This window comes from Lutra lutra, chromosome 2 (assembly GCF_902655055.1).
Source record: "Lutra lutra chromosome 2, mLutLut1.2, whole genome shotgun sequence".
Taxonomy (NCBI): domain Eukaryota; kingdom Metazoa; phylum Chordata; class Mammalia; order Carnivora; family Mustelidae; genus Lutra; species Lutra lutra.
This window is the reverse complement of record NC_062279.1, coordinates 119,546,702-119,566,564: the sequence shown is the minus strand read 5'-3', so window position 1 is coordinate 119,566,564 and position 19,863 is coordinate 119,546,702. Positions and strand designations below refer to the sequence as shown.

Below are 19,863 nucleotides of genomic sequence, written 5' to 3'. Positions count from 1 at the left end.
TTCCGCAGTGCTTGACCTGGAGGAAGGGGTTCGATGGGGAGGAAGCCGCAAGACAAGGTCACTATAGACATTGGTGCTGAAGTCAGCATGCCGTAATTTGAGTTTTGCCCTCCCTACCCGATCATGTAACCTTGGTCATATTTTAAAACTAATACTCCTTCATCTGCAAGTGAGAATAACTGTGCCTAATGTGTGGCATTGCTTAACAGTTTAATTGAAAAAAAGATGCTTCAAGTTCCTAGCACTTCACCAGCCAACATGAAATAGACATTCTATTAACATACACAGTAGTGCCTTGGTAGGAGAGAACCATAGGAAGAGGAGGGGAAACAGAATTATTGTTGCTGCTGTTGTATTTATTCATAGTAGTACCATTATTACTTGAGAGGATGGTGGATCTAATTGGAAGTTCTCACTTCTGGTTGCCCATTAGAAGCACCTCAGGAGCTTTGAAAAAGGCCCCAGATGAGCTAAGTCAGGCTTTCTGAGACTGGAGCCTGGGCATCAGCATTTTTGAAGATTCCCTGGGTGATTGAGGTGAGCAGGCAACCACAGTCCACAGGCCAGAGACTGGAAGAATACGAGGGAGAAATGTAGTTAGTTAGGTCCATTTGCCTCTTAATTCCAGATGACCAGTCCAAGTCACCAGTGCAGCCCTAGGAAAACAAGGTTTCTGAGCTGGTTTATGCTTCTTTGCTTGCTTGATGCCAGACAAGCTCTTCTGTCACCTCCGTGCAAGTGATAGGACTTTTTCTAGCCATTTAACTTAAATACATTATTCTTTAGGCCTCAAGAGTGGGTTAAAAAGGGACCGAGTGCCATCTTGTTTCTATTTAAAGTTTGTATACAGCACTTTAATATAAGAATTATATTCTATTTACTGTGCTTATTTTTAGTTTTCTGTATGTGAATCGTGCAGTCATTTTCCTAGTTTATAGGAAGTGTGTTTTCCATTAGCTCCAATGCAAAACCAATTATGGATGTGTTATGTAGAAACCTGCTTTAAATATTCCCCTAGCTTTCTGTAGGCTTCCCGAAGAGTTACAGTTTCTAGGTGCGTTGTTTACTAGGCCATGGGTATATTTTGTCATATGTTGAAAGATCACACCAGCTATAAAAATAAGATGGTGAATAAAAAGCCACGAAAGCTATAAACATCTGTAAAAGAAGTTCTCTAGGCAAGGCTGCTCGTTAGAGGGAAACTCGGTGCATTTTGATTGTGTGCAGCTGGTGGCACATGAACTTCCAGAAACGGGGCCATTAAGGGGAGCTGTTAGATATATGGCAGCCGCCCTATGGGCCATAGATCTGTCCCCTCAGCTGTGTGTAATAGCAGCCTGTGGGGCCGCTCTCGTGAAGCTTCCCCTGATTCCACCTGCGGCTCTGTCGTGAACTGGATGTTTTATGGAACTGGGTAGTCCTCTTTTGGTCACAAAACCAGTCTTACCAAGAAAATTAGCTGGCTCCTAGTAAAGTGGAAAAATCTGGAAATATCAGCATGGGCTTCACAGTTTCTGCGACCCTGAAGAGCAGATGTCCAGGCTGACCTCTGCTCCGTGTCAGGGCCACCGCAGGATGCTTGCTGCCTGGAGGTCTCATTTATTTTTCTTGGAGGACCTTTCATGTGTAATACCACGTATGGTACGATGCTGAGCCAACTAGACAAACGCACAAGAGACCCCCTCCTCTGGACAGGAATCTGAGTGAAGAGCACGGGTGTGCGGGTCTGGGGGGAGAGGAGCTGGATATCAGGAATCTACTTGTGAGAATGTGTTTCTGTGGCTGGCAGTGGGACCAGGCCTTGGAGCACTGGTCTTCTCTGAGCAGGCATTTCTGAGCATTTCTGACTTCTGAGATGATGAAATGTTTACAGGATCCATCTTTGTGAGACCAGAAATAGTTTCCCTAAAAAAAAAAAAACAAAAACACACACACACACAAGATCTTTGAAGCAGAGGGAGAATGATGATGTTTTAAGTTTTAGTATAAAATGAAAGCAACTCTTTGTAGTTTCCTTTAACTTTTTGTAAGGAAATATTTAAACCCACAGAAACAAAGAGAATAGGAGAGTGAATCAACATGGAGCCTCACTCAGATACAACAAACATTTTTTTTCCATTTATAACCTCTCCACTACCTCAACCATAAAATTTAGAATTTGTATATATAATACTAAAATGACATTTAATCCAAGATTTAGATGTAATTCTCTTGGTAGTTATCTTTTATACAAGTTGTATGACATAATTTGTTCACTTAGAAGATGACACAACTGAATCATGGGGATCTGTGATCAGACATTTTTGGTCTAGACCCATGCTAGCCAACGTGTGGCTTGAAGACTGGTACCGGCACACAAACTCTTTGTTTCTGGCCCGTGGTGAGATAGGTATAGAAATTGTGAGGAAGTACTGAGGACTTTTGTAACATTTTGGCATTGTTGTACATCCAAGTGCATGATCATTTTTTTAGTAATTCAGTTTCATCCTACTTTGCCACTGTATCAGTCAGCAACACACTGAGAGAAATACAATCTTTCACTGCAAATAATTCAGGAAGTACTCTTCTGTATGGCACTTCTGTGATTTTGCCTTTGAGAGGACATTTGACAACATCTGGAGATTTTTTGAGTTGGCACGATTGGAGAATAAATTTGGAGGGGAGAGGTATGTGCTACTGACATCTAGTGGGTACACAGGACAGCTCCCTAACACAAAGCATTATCTTACCCTAAGTATCAGTGGTACTGAGGTTGAGAAATCCTGCTCTAGACTACTGTGGAGGGCTTAGGCTATCTGTGCCTTGCCTAAGGAAGGTTTGGCAAATGGGTCTTACCAGGCTGACAAGAGTCTAAGGCTGTTTGTATGTGACCTGCCCTTACATGAGAGTCTCTACATTCTGCTTTGGAAATTAGCGAGACCTTTTGTAGATCGAAGAGTTTGATGGTTAAATGATTTTGTCCCAAATGTTATAAAAATATGATGCTTTTACATTTAGTCACAAGTTGTCCGTTTCATCTCTGCCAGGGTTTGTAATGTGCCCAACAGAAGAAAGTCAACCACTGCTGCAGCAGCTGAGAAAATGGGGAACTAGAGATTTATAAAATTTTTGTTTATTTAGAAATTTCATATTTAAGAAATTTATGCCAAATCCCTGTGTCATGAGGTTTTTAAGATTTTCTTTTAAATTTAGAAACGAGAAATAATCTTCTGACAGAAGACATCATTTTTCTGAACTCTGATAGGGGAAATATTAATAGCTAGAAATATTTAGTCTAGAAAAGATAATCAAACGAAGTTAATTTGGAACAAAAGATAACTTTTATATCCTAATATACTTGTGTGTATGTGTGTGTGAGAAAGAAAGAAGACAAAGAGACTTATTTCCACATCTGATTCCTCTTCGGTGAGTTTCTTCTCTCAGATTGTATTTGATGTTCAGGTTGCTCACGTGGAAGTTATTTCATCAACAGCGTGGACACTCTGGCCTTAGTATAGCTTTGAGCAAGACAAATAGAGGAAAGGTTTGTCCATCAAGTATATCCACATATTATATAACAACCAAGAAGCCAGTGTTTCGCTCATAGGTTGAACCCTGTCATAAGCCAACTGTGTTTATGTATGGTCAAAATACCACAGGTTCTGCCTGTCTTTACCATCCTCACTCATTGGGCTGTTTTAATTGCTTACTAATCTTTATTTCTCAATTATCGGAATCAGGCCACCAGGGTCATGAAAGAACATTTATTAACCATCGTTCCTTGACTTCCTTATACCATTTACCTGACTACAAGGGGAAAAGCTCACTTGTTATATTTTCTGTTTCTATTTGATTGGGCCTAACATAAAACAATCAAGGTAATAGTCACAATGCCTACCTATGGCATGAAGATAATCTACCCATGATCCATTCTTATCTTTGTTAGTCTGTAGTGGGGGGCATGCTTCTTTATCTCCTGGCAAGCGATCCTTAGCTAAACTAAGAGGAAGCCTCCGATAAATTACTATTTTAAAGAACTTCAACATTCAGATTCCTCCAAGATTTCTTAAAAATGTGACTTTGTTTCTAAAATGGTTCTGAGATTTATTAATTCAGTTCGTGTTGGGAAAAAAGATAACATTTGAAGTTATTTTTTTATATAGATGGTCATTAGCAATACAAAAATAGGACTTATTATTAGCTGCATAACAAGGTACAAGGTGTAGAGCTCTATAAATCTTACCTTCTGAATGAATTCTGCCAAATGCTGTTTGATTAAAGAGAACTGATTAGACTACTGATTAATTCTGCTTTTGACAGATTACACAGTTTAACTGACAAATAGATTGCCTCCATTTAGTAATGATTCCCCAGTTATGATGACAAAGGACAAGCTATTTGTCAGTTAAACTATGTAATCATTCAGAAACAGAACTAATCAAGGACCTAATCATTTTGTCTCCGGTTAAATCCAGCTAATGAGTTAAAATGTGTAATTTATACTACATATTCCCCTCAGAAATAGTGTTACAATTTCCGTGATATTTTATTGAATCAGATTTTGTGCCCATATTAAAGATTTTTGTAATGGAGGGAGAGATGGAGGAAGAGAATTAGTGGAGTTAGGAGATGGTTAATGTTAAAATGCTGCTAGTGTATGGGTTCTTCGCGGGGGAGGAGCAACGGGGCCTTTGGAAGTCCATTGCTTTCCGAACTTGCTTAAACACTTTTCAGCCACACCAGCCTGTAGATTGTGGAACAGTGTGTACTTGGGAAAGTGGCAGGTAACCTCAGCCTTACCTCTGCTGCCTAACCTGACTATAAGAACTCAAAGATTTCTTAAGCTTTCTGTGTCACATGGTCTCTTGCTGCATCAACCACTACGTAGCTGTCTAGTCCCTGTCATCCTCAGTGAACCTTATAGTAAGGGCAGACAGCGAAGATTAGAGACTGAAGTTCTCTTCCTTCTTTGCACACAAGCGTGGATTCTTCTAGACTGAGAAGTTAGGGGTAGGAATATTTAGGAATGCTCTAGAGGTGACATAGATTTTTTTCACAATTCCCAGAGAAAAAGAGAAGAAGAACAGGTTTAGGTGTCTTTGTACCACTCAGCTTTCTCTCTGTGCCCAACTATGTTTACCTTAGGAGAGGTGGTATTTCTTTCATATGGCAGACCAGGAATAATTGGGAAGAAATTAATAAAGAAGGGGGATGAGGGTTTGGTTTTGTTTCTCTTTTTCTGAAAAATAAAATGCACTTTTTTTCTTCTTCCTATTTCTGTTCATTTGGTTTTCTTAAATTTGAAATGAGTGACCGGTGATCATCTGGCTCTCCCTTTGGTATAAATGCTGGTAACTGGGTCAGGAATTCCCTCACACTTGCTTTGGTACCATTCTCTGTAAATTGGAATCTTTTCAGGAATGCCTGAATGGCTCAGTTGGTTAAGTGTCTGACTCTTGATTTCAGCTCAGGTCATGATGTCAGGTTCGTGGGACTGAGCCCTGCATCAGGTTCAAATGCTCAGCACAGAGTCTGCTTGTGATTCTCTCTTCCTCTGCCCCTCCTCCCACTTGCTCTCACACACTTGCAGGCACACATGCTCTCTATCTCTCTAAATAAATAAGTAAAATCTTAAAAAAAAAAATGGAATGTTTTCAAGGGTGGGCATTAAAGTTCTTTCCAAGAAGCGGTATATGGCATTCTCACCAAATCTGTCAGGAATTATAACTGTCCTTGCACTATCTTCAGGAAAACTACAGATTGTTTAAGACTTGGGGATAAAAGAGATGGACAGATATATGAAAGGCAATCATGGGTTCTTTCTACTATACTTGCTACGGCCTAAGGACTTAAAGAACCTTTCTTTCTAGACTGACGTATAAGTGTGATTACAAAGTCCTTTGTGAGCTAATAATCTTAGGACAAAATCCAAGGGAATCTTTGGCTTCAAATGATTCCTGGTAGAAAAGAGTGAATCCAGGCAGACCCAGAACTACTTCATCAAATGGGTCCCTTTTCCAACTATAATTCTCAATTTTTTGAAATTAGAGGAACCTAACATTATAAATTTCAACTCCACCTCCCTGCCAACACACACATAGAAGCACATGATTGTTCTTTTATAGGTGAAAATGATTAAGTGAAGGTAATATAATTTCAGAGGCATTTGTAAATAAAGTGTATTAAAATAATCAACAGTGATTATTTGACAAAGACCAATTTGAAAAATACTAATATATGAGGGGGTGAGTGTGTGTGTGTATGTGTATGTGTGTGTGTGTATGCGTGTGTGTGTGTGTGTAAATGTTACTTATTCAATCCGAGCCAATGCATAATACACATTTGAGTTTTTGAAAACTTGTGATAACTGCAAAACCCTTGTCTTGCCAGAATCTCCATATGCTAGCTCAAAACCTTTCTCAGCACCCATGGGGCACTGTAGGGTGCTTACGCACACAGTACCTGCTAAGAGGAAATTTAGGAATGAATGAGAAGAATGTTCTTTTTTTTTTCAAGATTTTATTTATTTATTTGACAGAGAGAGATCACAAGTAGACAGAGAGGCAGGCAGAGAGAGAGAGAGACAGAGGGAAGCAGGCTCCCTGCTGAGCAGAGAGCCCGATGCGGGACTCGATCCCAGGACCCTGAGATCATGACCTGAGCCGAAGGCAGCGGCTTAACCCACTGAGCCACCCAGGCGCCCCGAGAAGAATGTTCTTAATCAGTGATGCTCAGACCTTGTTTTTCACTGCCTTTTTTTTTCTCCTGGAAACTTCGCGTCACTCTCTTAGGATGTCATCCCGATAATTGGTCCTGTCTTGGGTTGTTTTCTGACAGATACTTACCTGTCATTGCAGTTGCCACAGTGATGTGCCTCTTACTTCTTTACAAGATCTTGTTCTGTGGGTAAATTGTGGATAGGGAGAAGAGCTTTCCTTTTTTTTCTTTTCATATACATCATATTGATATATCTTTATATGTTTTTAAAATATAAGTTTAAGTAAAATGTTTGGATATAATACAAGTCCCAGGAACTCCAGGAAGTTTCTGATTTAAATACTTACAGTTACATTTTCAAGTTTTTCTTAAAAAAAAAAAAAAAAAAAAAAAAACCTGGGCAATATTTGAAGAAATAGGCACCAAAAACCATGCAATATGTGAAAAGAGATTGTGTTGATTTAGACAAGATGAAAAAAGCAGTAAACATATTTTTTGGATGCCAGGAAAATGTAGTGTTTTTCTGTTAACTTTGAACAGTCGTTTAAAATATAGAGGCCCTATACAAAACACCTATCCTTGCTGGATATATTAAAGCAAATAGCAAATATCTGAGCTTGTGTGTGTGGCGGGGGAGGTAACAGTAATCCCCAGGATCCAACAGAGCAAACTACAGCCACATGCCAGAGTGATAAGGTGAGGTTGAGAATGAGAACACCTTTGGGGTGTTTGCCGGTATTTGTAAACTCAAGTTTCAGTTTTTAATGGTGATGGAAAAGGAAGCAAGCTCTGGGCTTAGGTTATAGGGCAAGATGGAACCACATCCCACCACAGTGCTGGGACCCTAGAAAAATGATACTCAAAATGAAATCAGGAACTGGAAATAATCTACCTTGGCAAATGGACGTGCTTTGTACATTTAATTGTCTCAGAGTAATTGCCGGCTAGAGAAAGAATTCTCCTTAGAGTTTGTAACCACAGTCTTTCCCTCAAGTGTGTTTAGAGTTCAGACTTAAAATGCTTCCCTGACCAGAAAACCCTAAGGCAAGAAATAAACTTAAAATGGTCTTTGATTGATAGCATCCCAGAATGCCTGGCAGAAGCAAACACAAATGCTGTCTGGAGGGACTTACCCTCAACCTAGGGGTCACAGAATTTTAACAGATAAAGACCACCAAACATGAGCCCATGATTCCAAATTCCAAAAACACCCAAGGAAACAAGAGCCATGAGCAGGAGACAGGAGAAACCACAAATAGCAGAATTAAATTTCCAAAAAACTTAAGATAATGATTTATCAGATGAGGCAAATTATACAAATGTCTAGAATATTTTGAAATAGACATAAGCAAACGAGTAAAAAATAAGATTTTGTCAAAAATTAAGCATAATCTCTCCTCTCTCTCTGCCTGCCTCTCTGCCTGCTTGTGATCTCTCTGTCAAATAAAAAAAAAAAAAATTAAGCATAATTGAAAAGAATCAAATAATTTACAAAAGTTTAAAATATAATATAAATTAAAAACTCAAATGAAACTATTAACAAGTTATTCATACCTGAAGATAATTGATCAACTAAATCTAAAGAAATTACATGTGGCCCAATACAAAGAGATGGAAATGGTTAAGAGACATGAAAAATAGAGTCTGTTATACACCTAATTGGATTTCTAGACTTTCATTTAATAACAAATGAGAAATAAAGTCATTTTCAATCCAATAAAAACAGAATTTACCATCATCAGATCCTCTCAAAGTCAGATAAGAACGGATGAGAAGTGAAGAAATTGTTAAGCATGTATAAATCTAAACCACATTGGTATGTAAAGTAATAATGATTCCGTATCAGGATTAAAAATCAAGACACAAATAAAATACTGCTACACATAACATGTAAGACAGGAGCATTCTTCAGGACTTGTTATTCAGTAGGATAAATTTTAAATTGTGTTAAATGTATATGGTAGATTTGTTAAGGATAACCACTAAGAGAAATAGTGCTCATAACTTCTGTGATAATACGGGGGGTGGGGGGGAAATCATCAATCTAAAGCATGTAAGAAAATATAGGGGAATCCTGAGATTAAGAGTCTTTTATGGTTTGTCTCCTTCTCTGGTTTTGTCTTGTTTCGTTTTTCCCTCCTTTCCCCTATGATCCTCTGTCTTGTTTCTCAAATTCCTGATATCCGTGAGATCATATGATAATTGTCTTTTCTCTTATTGACTGATTTCACGTACCATAATGCCCTCTAGTTCCATCTGCATCATTGCAAATGGCAAGATTTCATTTTTTGATGGCTGCATAATATATATATATAATTGCAAATGGCAAGATTTCATTTTTTGATGGCTGCATAATATATATATATATATATATATATATATATCTAGATATAGATATATATATCTCTCTCACATCTTCTTAAACTTACCCTCAAAATCTGAAGACAATGTTGTCCTGAAGTTTTCATTCCCGGGAATGCCTCTGAGATAGTGAACAATTTGCACCATCTAGTTTAGGGGTTGCAAACTCTCTTGGTCCATGACGCCCTTAGTATCTCAGTGAAATTTTGCGGCCCACCAAACCAGAAGAAAACCTAAGAGTTCAGTTGTTTTAGTAGTTAGATCATGTCAATCATTCAGAACCCAGCCTTGCAAAGGTATGATGTAATTAAAAGAAATGTCCCACAGTCTCATGCTGGAACTGTGAACTGCCATGAGCAAGTAGTTCGGTTTGTCCAGCAGAGGTTGAGTAGTGCTGTTCCTCACGAGCATTTAAAATAACTCATGGTACCCCTCTGGATTTGCTGTGGCACCCTATAGAACTAGATAAAATACCACCCCACTGCCAGCATACCTTAGTAGGGAAGGCTCTAAGTTCACTCAGATTCATGGTGATCTCTTTCCATTGATTGCAGGAGAAGCCATACAAGTGCTCAGAGTGCAGCAAAGCCTTCAGCCAGAAACGAGGCCTCGATGAGCACAAGAGGACGCACACTGGAGAAAAGCCTTTTCAGTGTGACGTGAGTTTGGTTTCTCTTTTCTTTCCCCAGTGTCCTCCAGTAACAGATGTGCTGGAAGAGAGTGTGCGTGTGTCTACGCATGATGTGTGTATGTATGAGTGTGTGTGTGTATGTTTTGCAGGCTGGTCTTTCTGTTGAGATCTTGTGCTGCTTGTATGTTTTGATTGCATAATCCATGTAACCACTATGGAGTCGTTTTGTTCATCCTAGTTTGCTGCCAGCAAATAAACTCTGATTTTCTTTAAGGCACGCTTGCATCCTTTTTTAATGCAATTGAGTTGTTCTTTCAAGATATAAGTGTGTGATGATTCAAGGCAGCTTTCATGTGTCTACCCAGAACTTTGATAGGTTCATGATACTTAAATCAGAGATTCAACTGGTCATAGATACTATTTATTTCATTACAGCCTAACCATCAATTTCTAAAACATGAACAAACTCCTTTGTTTCAATAATGTTGCTAATTGTTTAGATTTTCTGCTAATGACATTTGAATTGAAATGAAATTATAAACACAGTTGTTTACACTATTTATGAAAGGAAAAATACTACCACCGTCAGTAAAATGAATCTGAGTGTTAACTAATTAAGGGAAAAAATTGGTTTCTCAATAAACAGTATCACAATTCTGTTATAAGATTGACAGCTGACAGAAGATTGACACAGGCTTTAGGGAAAACACTTGGATGCTTATTTCTAACACAAAAATAGCAAGAAGAGCATTAATGTACCTAAGTAGAAGAAGGAACATTAAAGTTGTAGTGTGTGAAATTGCACAGTAGAGAATTCTCTTTAAATGTGGAGGGAAACTCGAAGACTTCGTCCCATTAGCATATCGCAACGGATAAAGTACGGTGTAAGCAGTCCACATGAAAGGAAACTCACAAACGCAAGATGTTTTCCTTGTCCATCCATGAAACTTTGGTGGTAAGGTTAAGGCAACAATGTACTCCCAGTGGGCCTACTCATAAAAATACCTGTATGAACAGTGAAATTCTTTAAGGCAAGAAGTACTTGCAAAGAAAGAAATGTACACATGTAGCTCTATCCTGAACCGGAGGTATAGCCCCAGCTTCATAATTTCAATTGGTTTAATTCATTAGTGCTTTTATTGGAAACATTTTCATATAGGCAAAACCTGTTTAGATTACTTAATTGTACAGCTACACAAATAACTGATGGGGCATAGAATTTAAATATTAACTATATACAGACACCTTCCTACCATCACATTCAACTTAAATTTCATTTTATGCTCAATATTTTTTGTCAACTACTTCCTAAGGTAAACGAGACCATGATGTTATTAAAAAAAAAAACAACAACACTGTAATGTTACAAGCATTATTTTTTTAGATTTACTTCTATCTCATCTATTTCTATCCTTTTTTCAGAAGTCTCTGGTTCTTATTTGTGGCTTAAACTGGTCCAGTGAATAGAGATTGAGGGCCTCCAGAACCTCCCTGAAATGCAGCCTCCTTAATAGAGGCTATCTTTGTTCCAAAATCTTACCCTCTTAACCTACTCATTTTGGATAGAAGTCATCCTTTCTCACCCATTTCCCGTCTTTCTTTTTCCTAAATAACACTCAAATCTATTAATTCCTCTCAGTTTCCAGTCCCACTAGCAGTGCGTAACCTGCACCCTCCCTGTGTTCTCCACCCAGCCAACGTAATTTTTTTAACTTGAGATAAAATTCACATAACATAAAATCAATAATTTTAAAGTGCACAATTCATTGGCATGTTGTGCCACCATCACATTGTGTTCTATCTCATTGTGCTCTATCTCATTCCCAGACATCAATGTCCCAAAATAAAATTCTGTACCCACTAAGGAGATATTCCTTACTCTCCACAGACCCTGATAAGGACCAATCTTCTTTCATTTCAATAGATGACCTGTTATGGATATTTCATGTAAATGAATCATATAGGATGTGACTTTGGTGACTGACTTCTTTTACTTAGCATAATGTTTTCAGGGTTTATCTACTTTGTAGCTTGTATCAGTACATCACTCCCTGAATGGTATTCCATTGTATGTATATATCACAACTTGTTTATTCATAATTGATGCACATTTGGGTTGTTTCTCCCTTTTGGCTGTTGTGAATGGCTCTGAGACAAACATGTGCCTACAGGTATTTAAGTACCTGTTTTAAATCCTCTGGACCATATACCTAGGAGTAGAATTGCTGTGTCAAATGATGATTCTGTTCGATTTTTCAAAGAACTTCTGTATTGTTTTTCATACTAGCTACACCATTTTACATTCCCATTAGCAATGCCTGAGAATACCAGTTTTCCCACGTCTTTGTCAATGCTTGTAATTTTCTGTTTTTTCAAATTATAGTCTCCTTAGGGCATGTGAAGTGATATCTCATTGTGGCTTTGATTTAAAGTTCCTAAAGGATTAATAATATTGAGCATCTTTCTATATACTTGTTTGTTGGCATTTGTATCTTCTCTGGAGAAATAGCTATTCAAGTCTTCTTCGCATTTAAAAATTTTGTTATTTGTCTTTTTGTTGCTGAATGTAAGTATTCTTTGTATTTTCAGATACTAGACATTTTCTTACATTCCATAAGTTATCTTTCACTTTTTTAATAATATCCTTTGATGCACAAAACTTTTCAATGTTGGGGGTGCCTGGCTGGCTCAGTTGGTCGAGCGTGCAACTCTTTATCTGGCGGTTGTAAGTTTGAGCCCTATGTTGGATGCAGAGATCACTTAAAAAAAAATAAAATCTTAAAAAATTTTTTTTCAATGTTGAAATCCAATTTATTTGTGTTTTTTTGTTTTTTTTTTTCCTTTTTCTCAACATGCTTTTGGTGACGGATCTAAGACTTGTCAATTTCAAGGTTATGAAGATTTACTCTCCTGTTTCTTTCTAAGTCTGATAGTTTTAAGTCTTACATTTAGGTCTTTGATCTGTTTAATTTTTGAATGTAGTGTGAAGTAGGGGTCCATTCTTCTGCATTAGTTTCTAGTTTTTCACCATTCAATGTGATGTTAGCTGTGAATTTTTTATAAATGCCCTTTACTATGTTGAAGAAGCTCCCTTCTTTCCTAGTTTTCAATATTTTTATCAAGACAGGATGTTGCATTTTGTCAAAGGCTTTCCTTCATCAACAGAGATGATAATTTTTTTTATCTTTTGTATTGTTAAAGTGGTGTATTACATTGTTTGATTTTCTTATGTTGATCAACTGTTGCGGTCTGGATAAATCTGTTTGGTCATGACTTTGAATATGGCCTGTTAGAGTTTTTGTTTTTTTGTTTTTTGTTTGTTTGAAGATTTTTGCATCTATATTCAAAAGGTACATTGGCCTGTAGTTTTCTTTTCTTGTAATATTTTTGCCTGGCTGTGGTATTAAGGTAATGCTGGCCTCACAGAACAAATTAGGAAGTATTCCCTCTTCTTTGTTATTTGGGAGAATTTGAGGGGATTATTGTTAATGCATCTTTATATTTTTGGTGGAATTTATCTGTGAAACTGTCTGGTTCTAGACTTTTCTTTTTTGGGAAGTTTTTTTCTTGTTTGGTGGGTTTGTTTTTTTGTTTGTTTGCTTGCTTGTTTGTTTTTTTTATACAATCTCTTTACTTGTTACTGGTCTCTGGAGTTTTTCTGTTTCTGGAATCAGTTTTGATTATTTGTGTTCTTCTAGGAACTTGTTCATTTCATCTGAGTTATCTAACTTGTTGGCATACATAGTATTCTCTTAAAATCCTTTTTATGTCCCAGTGTGATTGTCTCAAAGTAAACCTAATCATGCGCTTTTTTGTGACAGTGTCTCACAACCCATAGAGTAAAATCCACCTTCTTACATGACTGAAAAGTTAGTTATTCTGGTTTTTGTCAATTCTTATTACTAAAATTTCAATAATCTCTTATCTTTCAGTGGTCTGCATTTTATTTGTATGAACTCTGAGTCTCCTGAAGCAGTGATGCTGTTCTGCATCTCTGTCCCTTGTCCCATGTGGTATCATGCACCACTTCCTCCTCCTGGAAAGTCCTCTTTATTTCTTGTTCACACTTCCTGACTGGCATTTACAAACACACAAAAAAAACACACACATGTATGACATTTGAGTGGCATTTGAGCAAAACTGTAAAGAAAAAAACTGGTATATGTTGACCTCAGTTCTTTATAATATTGCTCAAATGCCACTTCACTCATCAACACTAGCCCCTTAGATGCAGTCATTCCATGCCGTGCAGCAACCCCAATGTGCCACAGGTATTGAGCTTCTGGTATCTTTGCAAATCTCTCTTTCTCCTGCCTGGGTTTCTCTTCTGAATTCTAGGCAGATACTCTGAAGCTGCCTGGAAGACATCTCTCCTATATTCCAGACTGAAATCAGTATCTCCCCAGCCTTCTCAGTCACTCAACATGTTCTCTTTACCTGTACATCTTTCTGAGGGCCCCACCTTCTCCATATAACCCAAACCAAAGTTCTGAGCCTTGTGCCAGACATTTTTTCCCTAAGCCGTGACCAATAGCATCATCTAGTTGAGCTTCTATTATGAGAAAGACACAGTGATCCAGTTTATATATATTCTTACTGATCTGCCCTGTACCCCAGAAGTACCCAGGTGTGATTTCCACCTCTGTGAAGCAAATGAGGCTCACTGAAGTTGAGTGACCTACCTCTTCTCTACCACTTATAACTGGCCAAGTCAGGATTCTAGGGCCCAAACCCAACTAGCTCTCCCATTCAGTCCCGGCAACTCCTGACAGTCTTTCCTTCTATATATTTCTCAAACTTATTATCTTCTTTAAATTTTCATTGCCACTTTCACTCTTCTCTTTTTCTCACCTCTGACCTCCAATCCACTAGCAAATCTGATTGTCTGTACATTTAAAATAAGTTGAGAATCGGAACACTTTTGACAACTCCCCAGCTACATCTTAGTCTCCTACAGTAATGCAGTTGTTCCTTAATTTATCTGTCTTTGATCTTTGCTCCTCCCAGTCTGTCCTAAGCTTGCCACACAGAGTGATCTTTCTAGAACCTGATTCAGATTTTATATATTTTAGATACAGATTGCATATGTATTATATTTCACTCCTTTGCTCAAACCCTCCAATGACTGTCCTTCCCATTTAGAGTGAAAACCGAAGTTCTACCATGGTCTGAAAGTCCCTACAGATCTGTACCCCCACCCTTCTGCCCCTACCTCTCTGACTTCGCTACCACCACTCACTCTGGCCACATCAATTCCTTGCTGTTTCAGACACACTAAGTATATTTCAATGAATAGGGCCCCTTTGTTTCTTTCTTTCTTTCTTTCTTTCTGGCTCCTTCCCTGGACTGGAATACCCTTCTCGGGTATCTTTATAACCCTCTCCTGTACTTATTTCAATTCTCTGCTAAAATTCTTCTCTTCCTTATTTCCATTACTTTCTTAACCCTCACACCATATTCTTCTTCACCTTCATGACACTTACATCTACCTGAAATATTACATATTTGTTGGTTTAATTATTTATCATCTATTATGTAAGTTCCATGACAAAAGAGCTTTTTTCTTTCTTGTTCATTGTCATGTCCCCAGGCCTAGAACATTGCCTGGCATATAAAGAAACGTTTAGTGAATATTTTTAAAAGCATGCATCAATGAAACAGTAAGTGCTATCTTAGTTGATATCCAAGTAATTTCTGGCTTAGAGTAGAATCATAGTACTGGCCGTGCTGACTCCAGAGGCATACTCTGAGCTTGGTACTAAATGATATTTTCGTTTTAGTCTCTGTTCAGAATCCTTTAATGAATCCCCACAACTTGGAGAAGATCTTTCCAGTGTCTTATGATTACCAGGACCTCCAGAGTTTGACTCCAGCCTTCAACTCTAACTTCTTTTTCATGTTTTTTCTCTTACTTATTTATGTCAATTTGTTGCTCCAATAATCTATTTCTTCAGGCTTAGTGAAATGTTTTCACCTCCCCACCTAGGCCTTGCTTCTTATACACCTGTACCTTTGCATGTTCTCTTCCTTCTCCCTGGGATATCATTCCCCACCTTACAACATGACAACATCCATACATCCAGGAAGACTTGATTGTCCTCTCCTCTGTTCCTTCTCCTAGCGATATGTTCATGGCATCAAAAAATATTTCTCTTTAAGACTATGGATTCCACAGGGCAGGACAGAGTACTCTCTGTCATTCTGTTTCTAACTGAAGTGGCAAGGAACATTGTATGTTATTGATAAACGTTTACTGAAGTTGTTTGTATAGAATTCTAATATTATCTCTCAAGGTACTTTGATAAATGTGTTGTTTCACTTCATTTTAAAACAAAATCAGTTTATTGCCAGCCTAGAGAAAGAAAAAACATTTTCCTATTCTTTGGCAGGTGAATTAATACTAATTTGGAGTAGGTGGATGGGTTGGCTAAGAACTTAAAGTGGAAATAAAGAAAAGGAGGCATCCCTGTTGCACTATTTGAATTCTTTCATGCTTTCCCATAATTTTAAAATGACCATGAATGTCATTGCGTTTGATTTATACAGAACATCATTTTGAAATCTCTTAGTTCATGAAAACATAGCTTTTAATGTGTAGTTAGTCACATTCACAACTGTGACATCAGCTACTCTCTGCTGATACTTAATCCTCTACCTGGCCCTCATTCAAAAATCCATTGGGTTGTTCTCATCACAGCTCCTATATGGAGCTTCTAGGATTCCTTAATTCAGATCCATTATCAATGACTTCAGGATCTTGCTCAACTTCCTTTCCATTTCTTCAGCTTGCTGCTGCTGTAATTTTCCCATGGTGACCCTGTAAGTGAACTTGACTTATATCCCTCACAATACACTGGTGGGCTGAACTGAGAACCTCCTTTATTTTTTCAAAGAGGTTTTTATTTCTTAAAAATGGTGTCAGCCAGGCAAATGGAAAAAGTACAGTCAGCTCACATATCTTTGTCTGAAGTTCGAGCCTTTAATAATAGTCTGTCCTTGGGGTTGTAAAAACTCTGAACCCAGACTGCGTGGGTTTAAATCCTGGAAACTTCCTAGTTCTGTGACCTTGGGTAACCAGCTTGAGACACTGAAGTGACTGTGTCAGTTTCCTTCTGTAAAATGAGGTTCAGAGTACTAATATCTGCCTAAAAGGGTGAGGTGAGGCTATCATAAGTTAGTGTTTATAAATTGCAAAGAGTAGTTCCTGGCACATAATGAAAGCTGATGTTAGCCCTTCAACCTAGTCCCTGTGCCAGACATTGAATTGAGACAGTGAACTAGACACTATGTCCCCTCTGCTCACAGAACTCACATTCCTGTGGGATATAGACATTGAACAAATAAACCTGAATAAATACCTAATTGCATTCTGTGATAAAAACTGAGAACAATTTTAAAAAGGAGAAGGGTGAGGCATAAAAGAATACTTAAGAAAGAATTCTCTGAGAAAGTAACTCAAAGTAACCTAAAAGATGAGAAGGAGTCAGCCACAGGGAAGAGAACATTCCAGGCTCAGGGAACAGTATAAATCATGGCCTGTAGGAAGGAACTGAGTCTGGGTATTCGGTAAGAAGGCATGTGCAGCTGGAGCATCGTGAGAAAGAAGGGATGCAAATGAAGTTGGAGAACAAATTGATGTGCCTTTTCACCATGGTAAGGAATTTTTATTTTGAATCTACTTTCAGTGGGAAGCCAGTGAGGAATTTGGTATCTATTGTTCATTAATTGTTCATTACATGGGGCTTAGAGAAGGAACCAGGGAAATAGAAAATAGGGGATACATTGTAATTCTGTGTTATTTATGATAACAAATTTTGATTATACTTGTAAGGCCGTTTGAAAACTTAGAGTTTCTTTTACTTGAAAATAATCTCTATAGTTACCTTCTTCGATCTCTGGAATTATTCCACAGCCTTTGATGTACTTACATTGCTCATAAGACTTTTACCTATCTATCTAACATCTTTTCTACCTTTCTTTCTTTAAGTCAACAAATATTTATGGAATGACTACTCTTACCCTAATGTTTCTTAGACCAGTTAGGAGGCGATTTAAAAAAAAAAAAAATCACCTAATAAGTAATTATATTCAGGGTAAGTGTTAAAAGGGAAAAGTAAAAACTACTATGAAAGCAATTAACAGAGCACTTCTGGCAGACAGATCATATAGGCTTCCCTGAAGAATCAGTAAGAGGAAGCTACCTCAGGAGAAGTGAGAAAGTACTGACGCAGGAAGACCTTACATCTTCTGTGGTAATTTAATATTTTTATTGGAATATTAATGTCTGTTGGGCCAGGTGTCAATGTGGTAGAGCTTATATGAAGTAAACATGTTAGATGACTTAGTTAAATGAGTGTATGTAATAAGAAATCAAGAATTAGAGTTGTGGGTAAAAAACTTCCACTTAGGGTGCTTAAAGCAATGTTGACCTTTTACTTCATAAATGGGACTAAATCGAAGGGATCACTGGTAAGACATGTCTTGTGCTATTTATGTCATATGGAGCAATGCCCTCTGGGCCATTAGGCTTTTTGTTTAACATGTTTAATATGAAATTGTCAATACACTCCATCATGGGAAGAAAAACATTGGTCCTAAGGAGTTATATTTCTAGACATATTTAAATACAGTAGCAGATGGGGAGGGAGGGTGGCTAGGGTATAAAGGACACACACATTAAATGCAAACAGCTTTTAGGAACTATAATTAATTTTCTTTACCCTTTAGTTGGGATGTTAAATTCCATTTATTTCGAGCAATTTTTGTTTTTGTGCCCGTCAGTACATACTTGATAATAGGACGATGCATAATGTATATTGTATAAATGATAAATTGGCATATCTTCAGGTTTTTCAGCATAATATGATTGGTATCTTTGGGTCTTTTCTAGGTTTGTGACTTGGCTTTTAGCCTAAAGAAAATGCTGATCCGACACAAGATGACTCACAATCCCAATCGTCCACTGGCAGAATGCCAGTTTTGCCATAAGAAGTTTACAAGGAATGACTACCTCAAAGTGCACATGGACAATATCCATGGTGAAGCTGACAGCTAATGGTAGCTGTAAAGGAATTAAACCATTTAGAAGGGCTCCTAATATGAAACCCAGATTTCTGTCACCTGATTAGCATAGCAGAAGTAGCTTAAAGTAATTCACTGGTCTCATAGTTCTTATTTGCCTACCTTTAGAGTTTGTAGATGCTTATGAAAAAAAGAAAGAAAAGGGAAAGAAAGGAGAAAGAAAGAATGAATATCCTACTTCTACCAAAAAATGGTACAAGTTTGTAGCCTTGCAAAATACTACTTGTGCTCTATTTTATAAAATGGAAAAGGGAGTCGTGGCTTTCCTTCTGGGCCACCTCTCTGTAATGAACTTTATTAACACACTTTTTATTGGGCCTTTTTATTTTATTGTCATCTTTGTGTGTGCACGTGCTGGTTATTACAACTGGCTACTACTGATTTAGCCAGAAAGAAATTAATATACCAAAATGTTTCATTGCAGATGAGGATAAGGTCAAGAGTTTTTAAAGCATCAAGCATGATAACAGGATAAAACTTGCTATTTTGTGAAACAGACCAAAAGTTGATCTTATTTATAGCTCCCTACAATAGTTCAGTTTAAAATAAAGAGATATTTAAGAACTAAAGCATCTATTGAATTATTTTCATTTTAGACTATTCTAACATTATTTCCTCTAATCATTTAGATACAGACACTCATGGTCTGTAGTACTTTCATAAGATCTGTACAAGACCGTACATTTAAATATATATGGAACTGATCCTTCTGAGTTTATACCAGTTATCTTTAGAAATTTACAATATACAAATCTATGTAACTAAAAATTGAAACAAAATAGGTTCTCAGTATTTGTTGACTGACAGTGTCAGCCCATAGTGTCATTACAGTATTAGTTATGATGAACCTAGCCCTTTACCTTCTCATTCAGAACATGTTGGTGCAGATACAATAGAGTCCCCAGAGCATTAACATTCTGTTTTGCAAAAGACGTTTTCCAGAATCTTGGCAGTATGTGATTCTGAAACACTCTTGAATTATCCTCAATTGTCCTATATAATTAGGAATCCAGAATAAAAAGTACAAATCTGGCAACTGTTATGGTTGAAATTATCACTGGTGCATAAGGGAAATTGAAGCAAGAAGCTTAATC

The 19,863-nt window shown here is 37.5% G+C and overlaps 1 protein-coding gene across 1 annotated transcript in view; it reads left to right on the top strand.

Annotated features, from left to right (window-relative positions):
• Positions 1–19,333, top strand: part of PRDM5 (PR/SET domain 5) — a 229,896-nt gene extending 210,563 nt beyond the window's left edge. The window contains exons 15-16 of the mRNA XM_047718339.1: positions 9,612–9,716; positions 18,579–19,333. Coding sequence (XP_047574295.1) covers positions 9,612–9,716; positions 18,579–18,743 — 270 coding nt within the window. The 3' untranslated portion in view covers positions 18,744–19,333. The remainder of the gene's footprint in view (positions 1–9,611; positions 9,717–18,578) is intronic.
• The last annotated feature ends 530 nt before the right edge of the window (positions 19,334–19,863 follow it).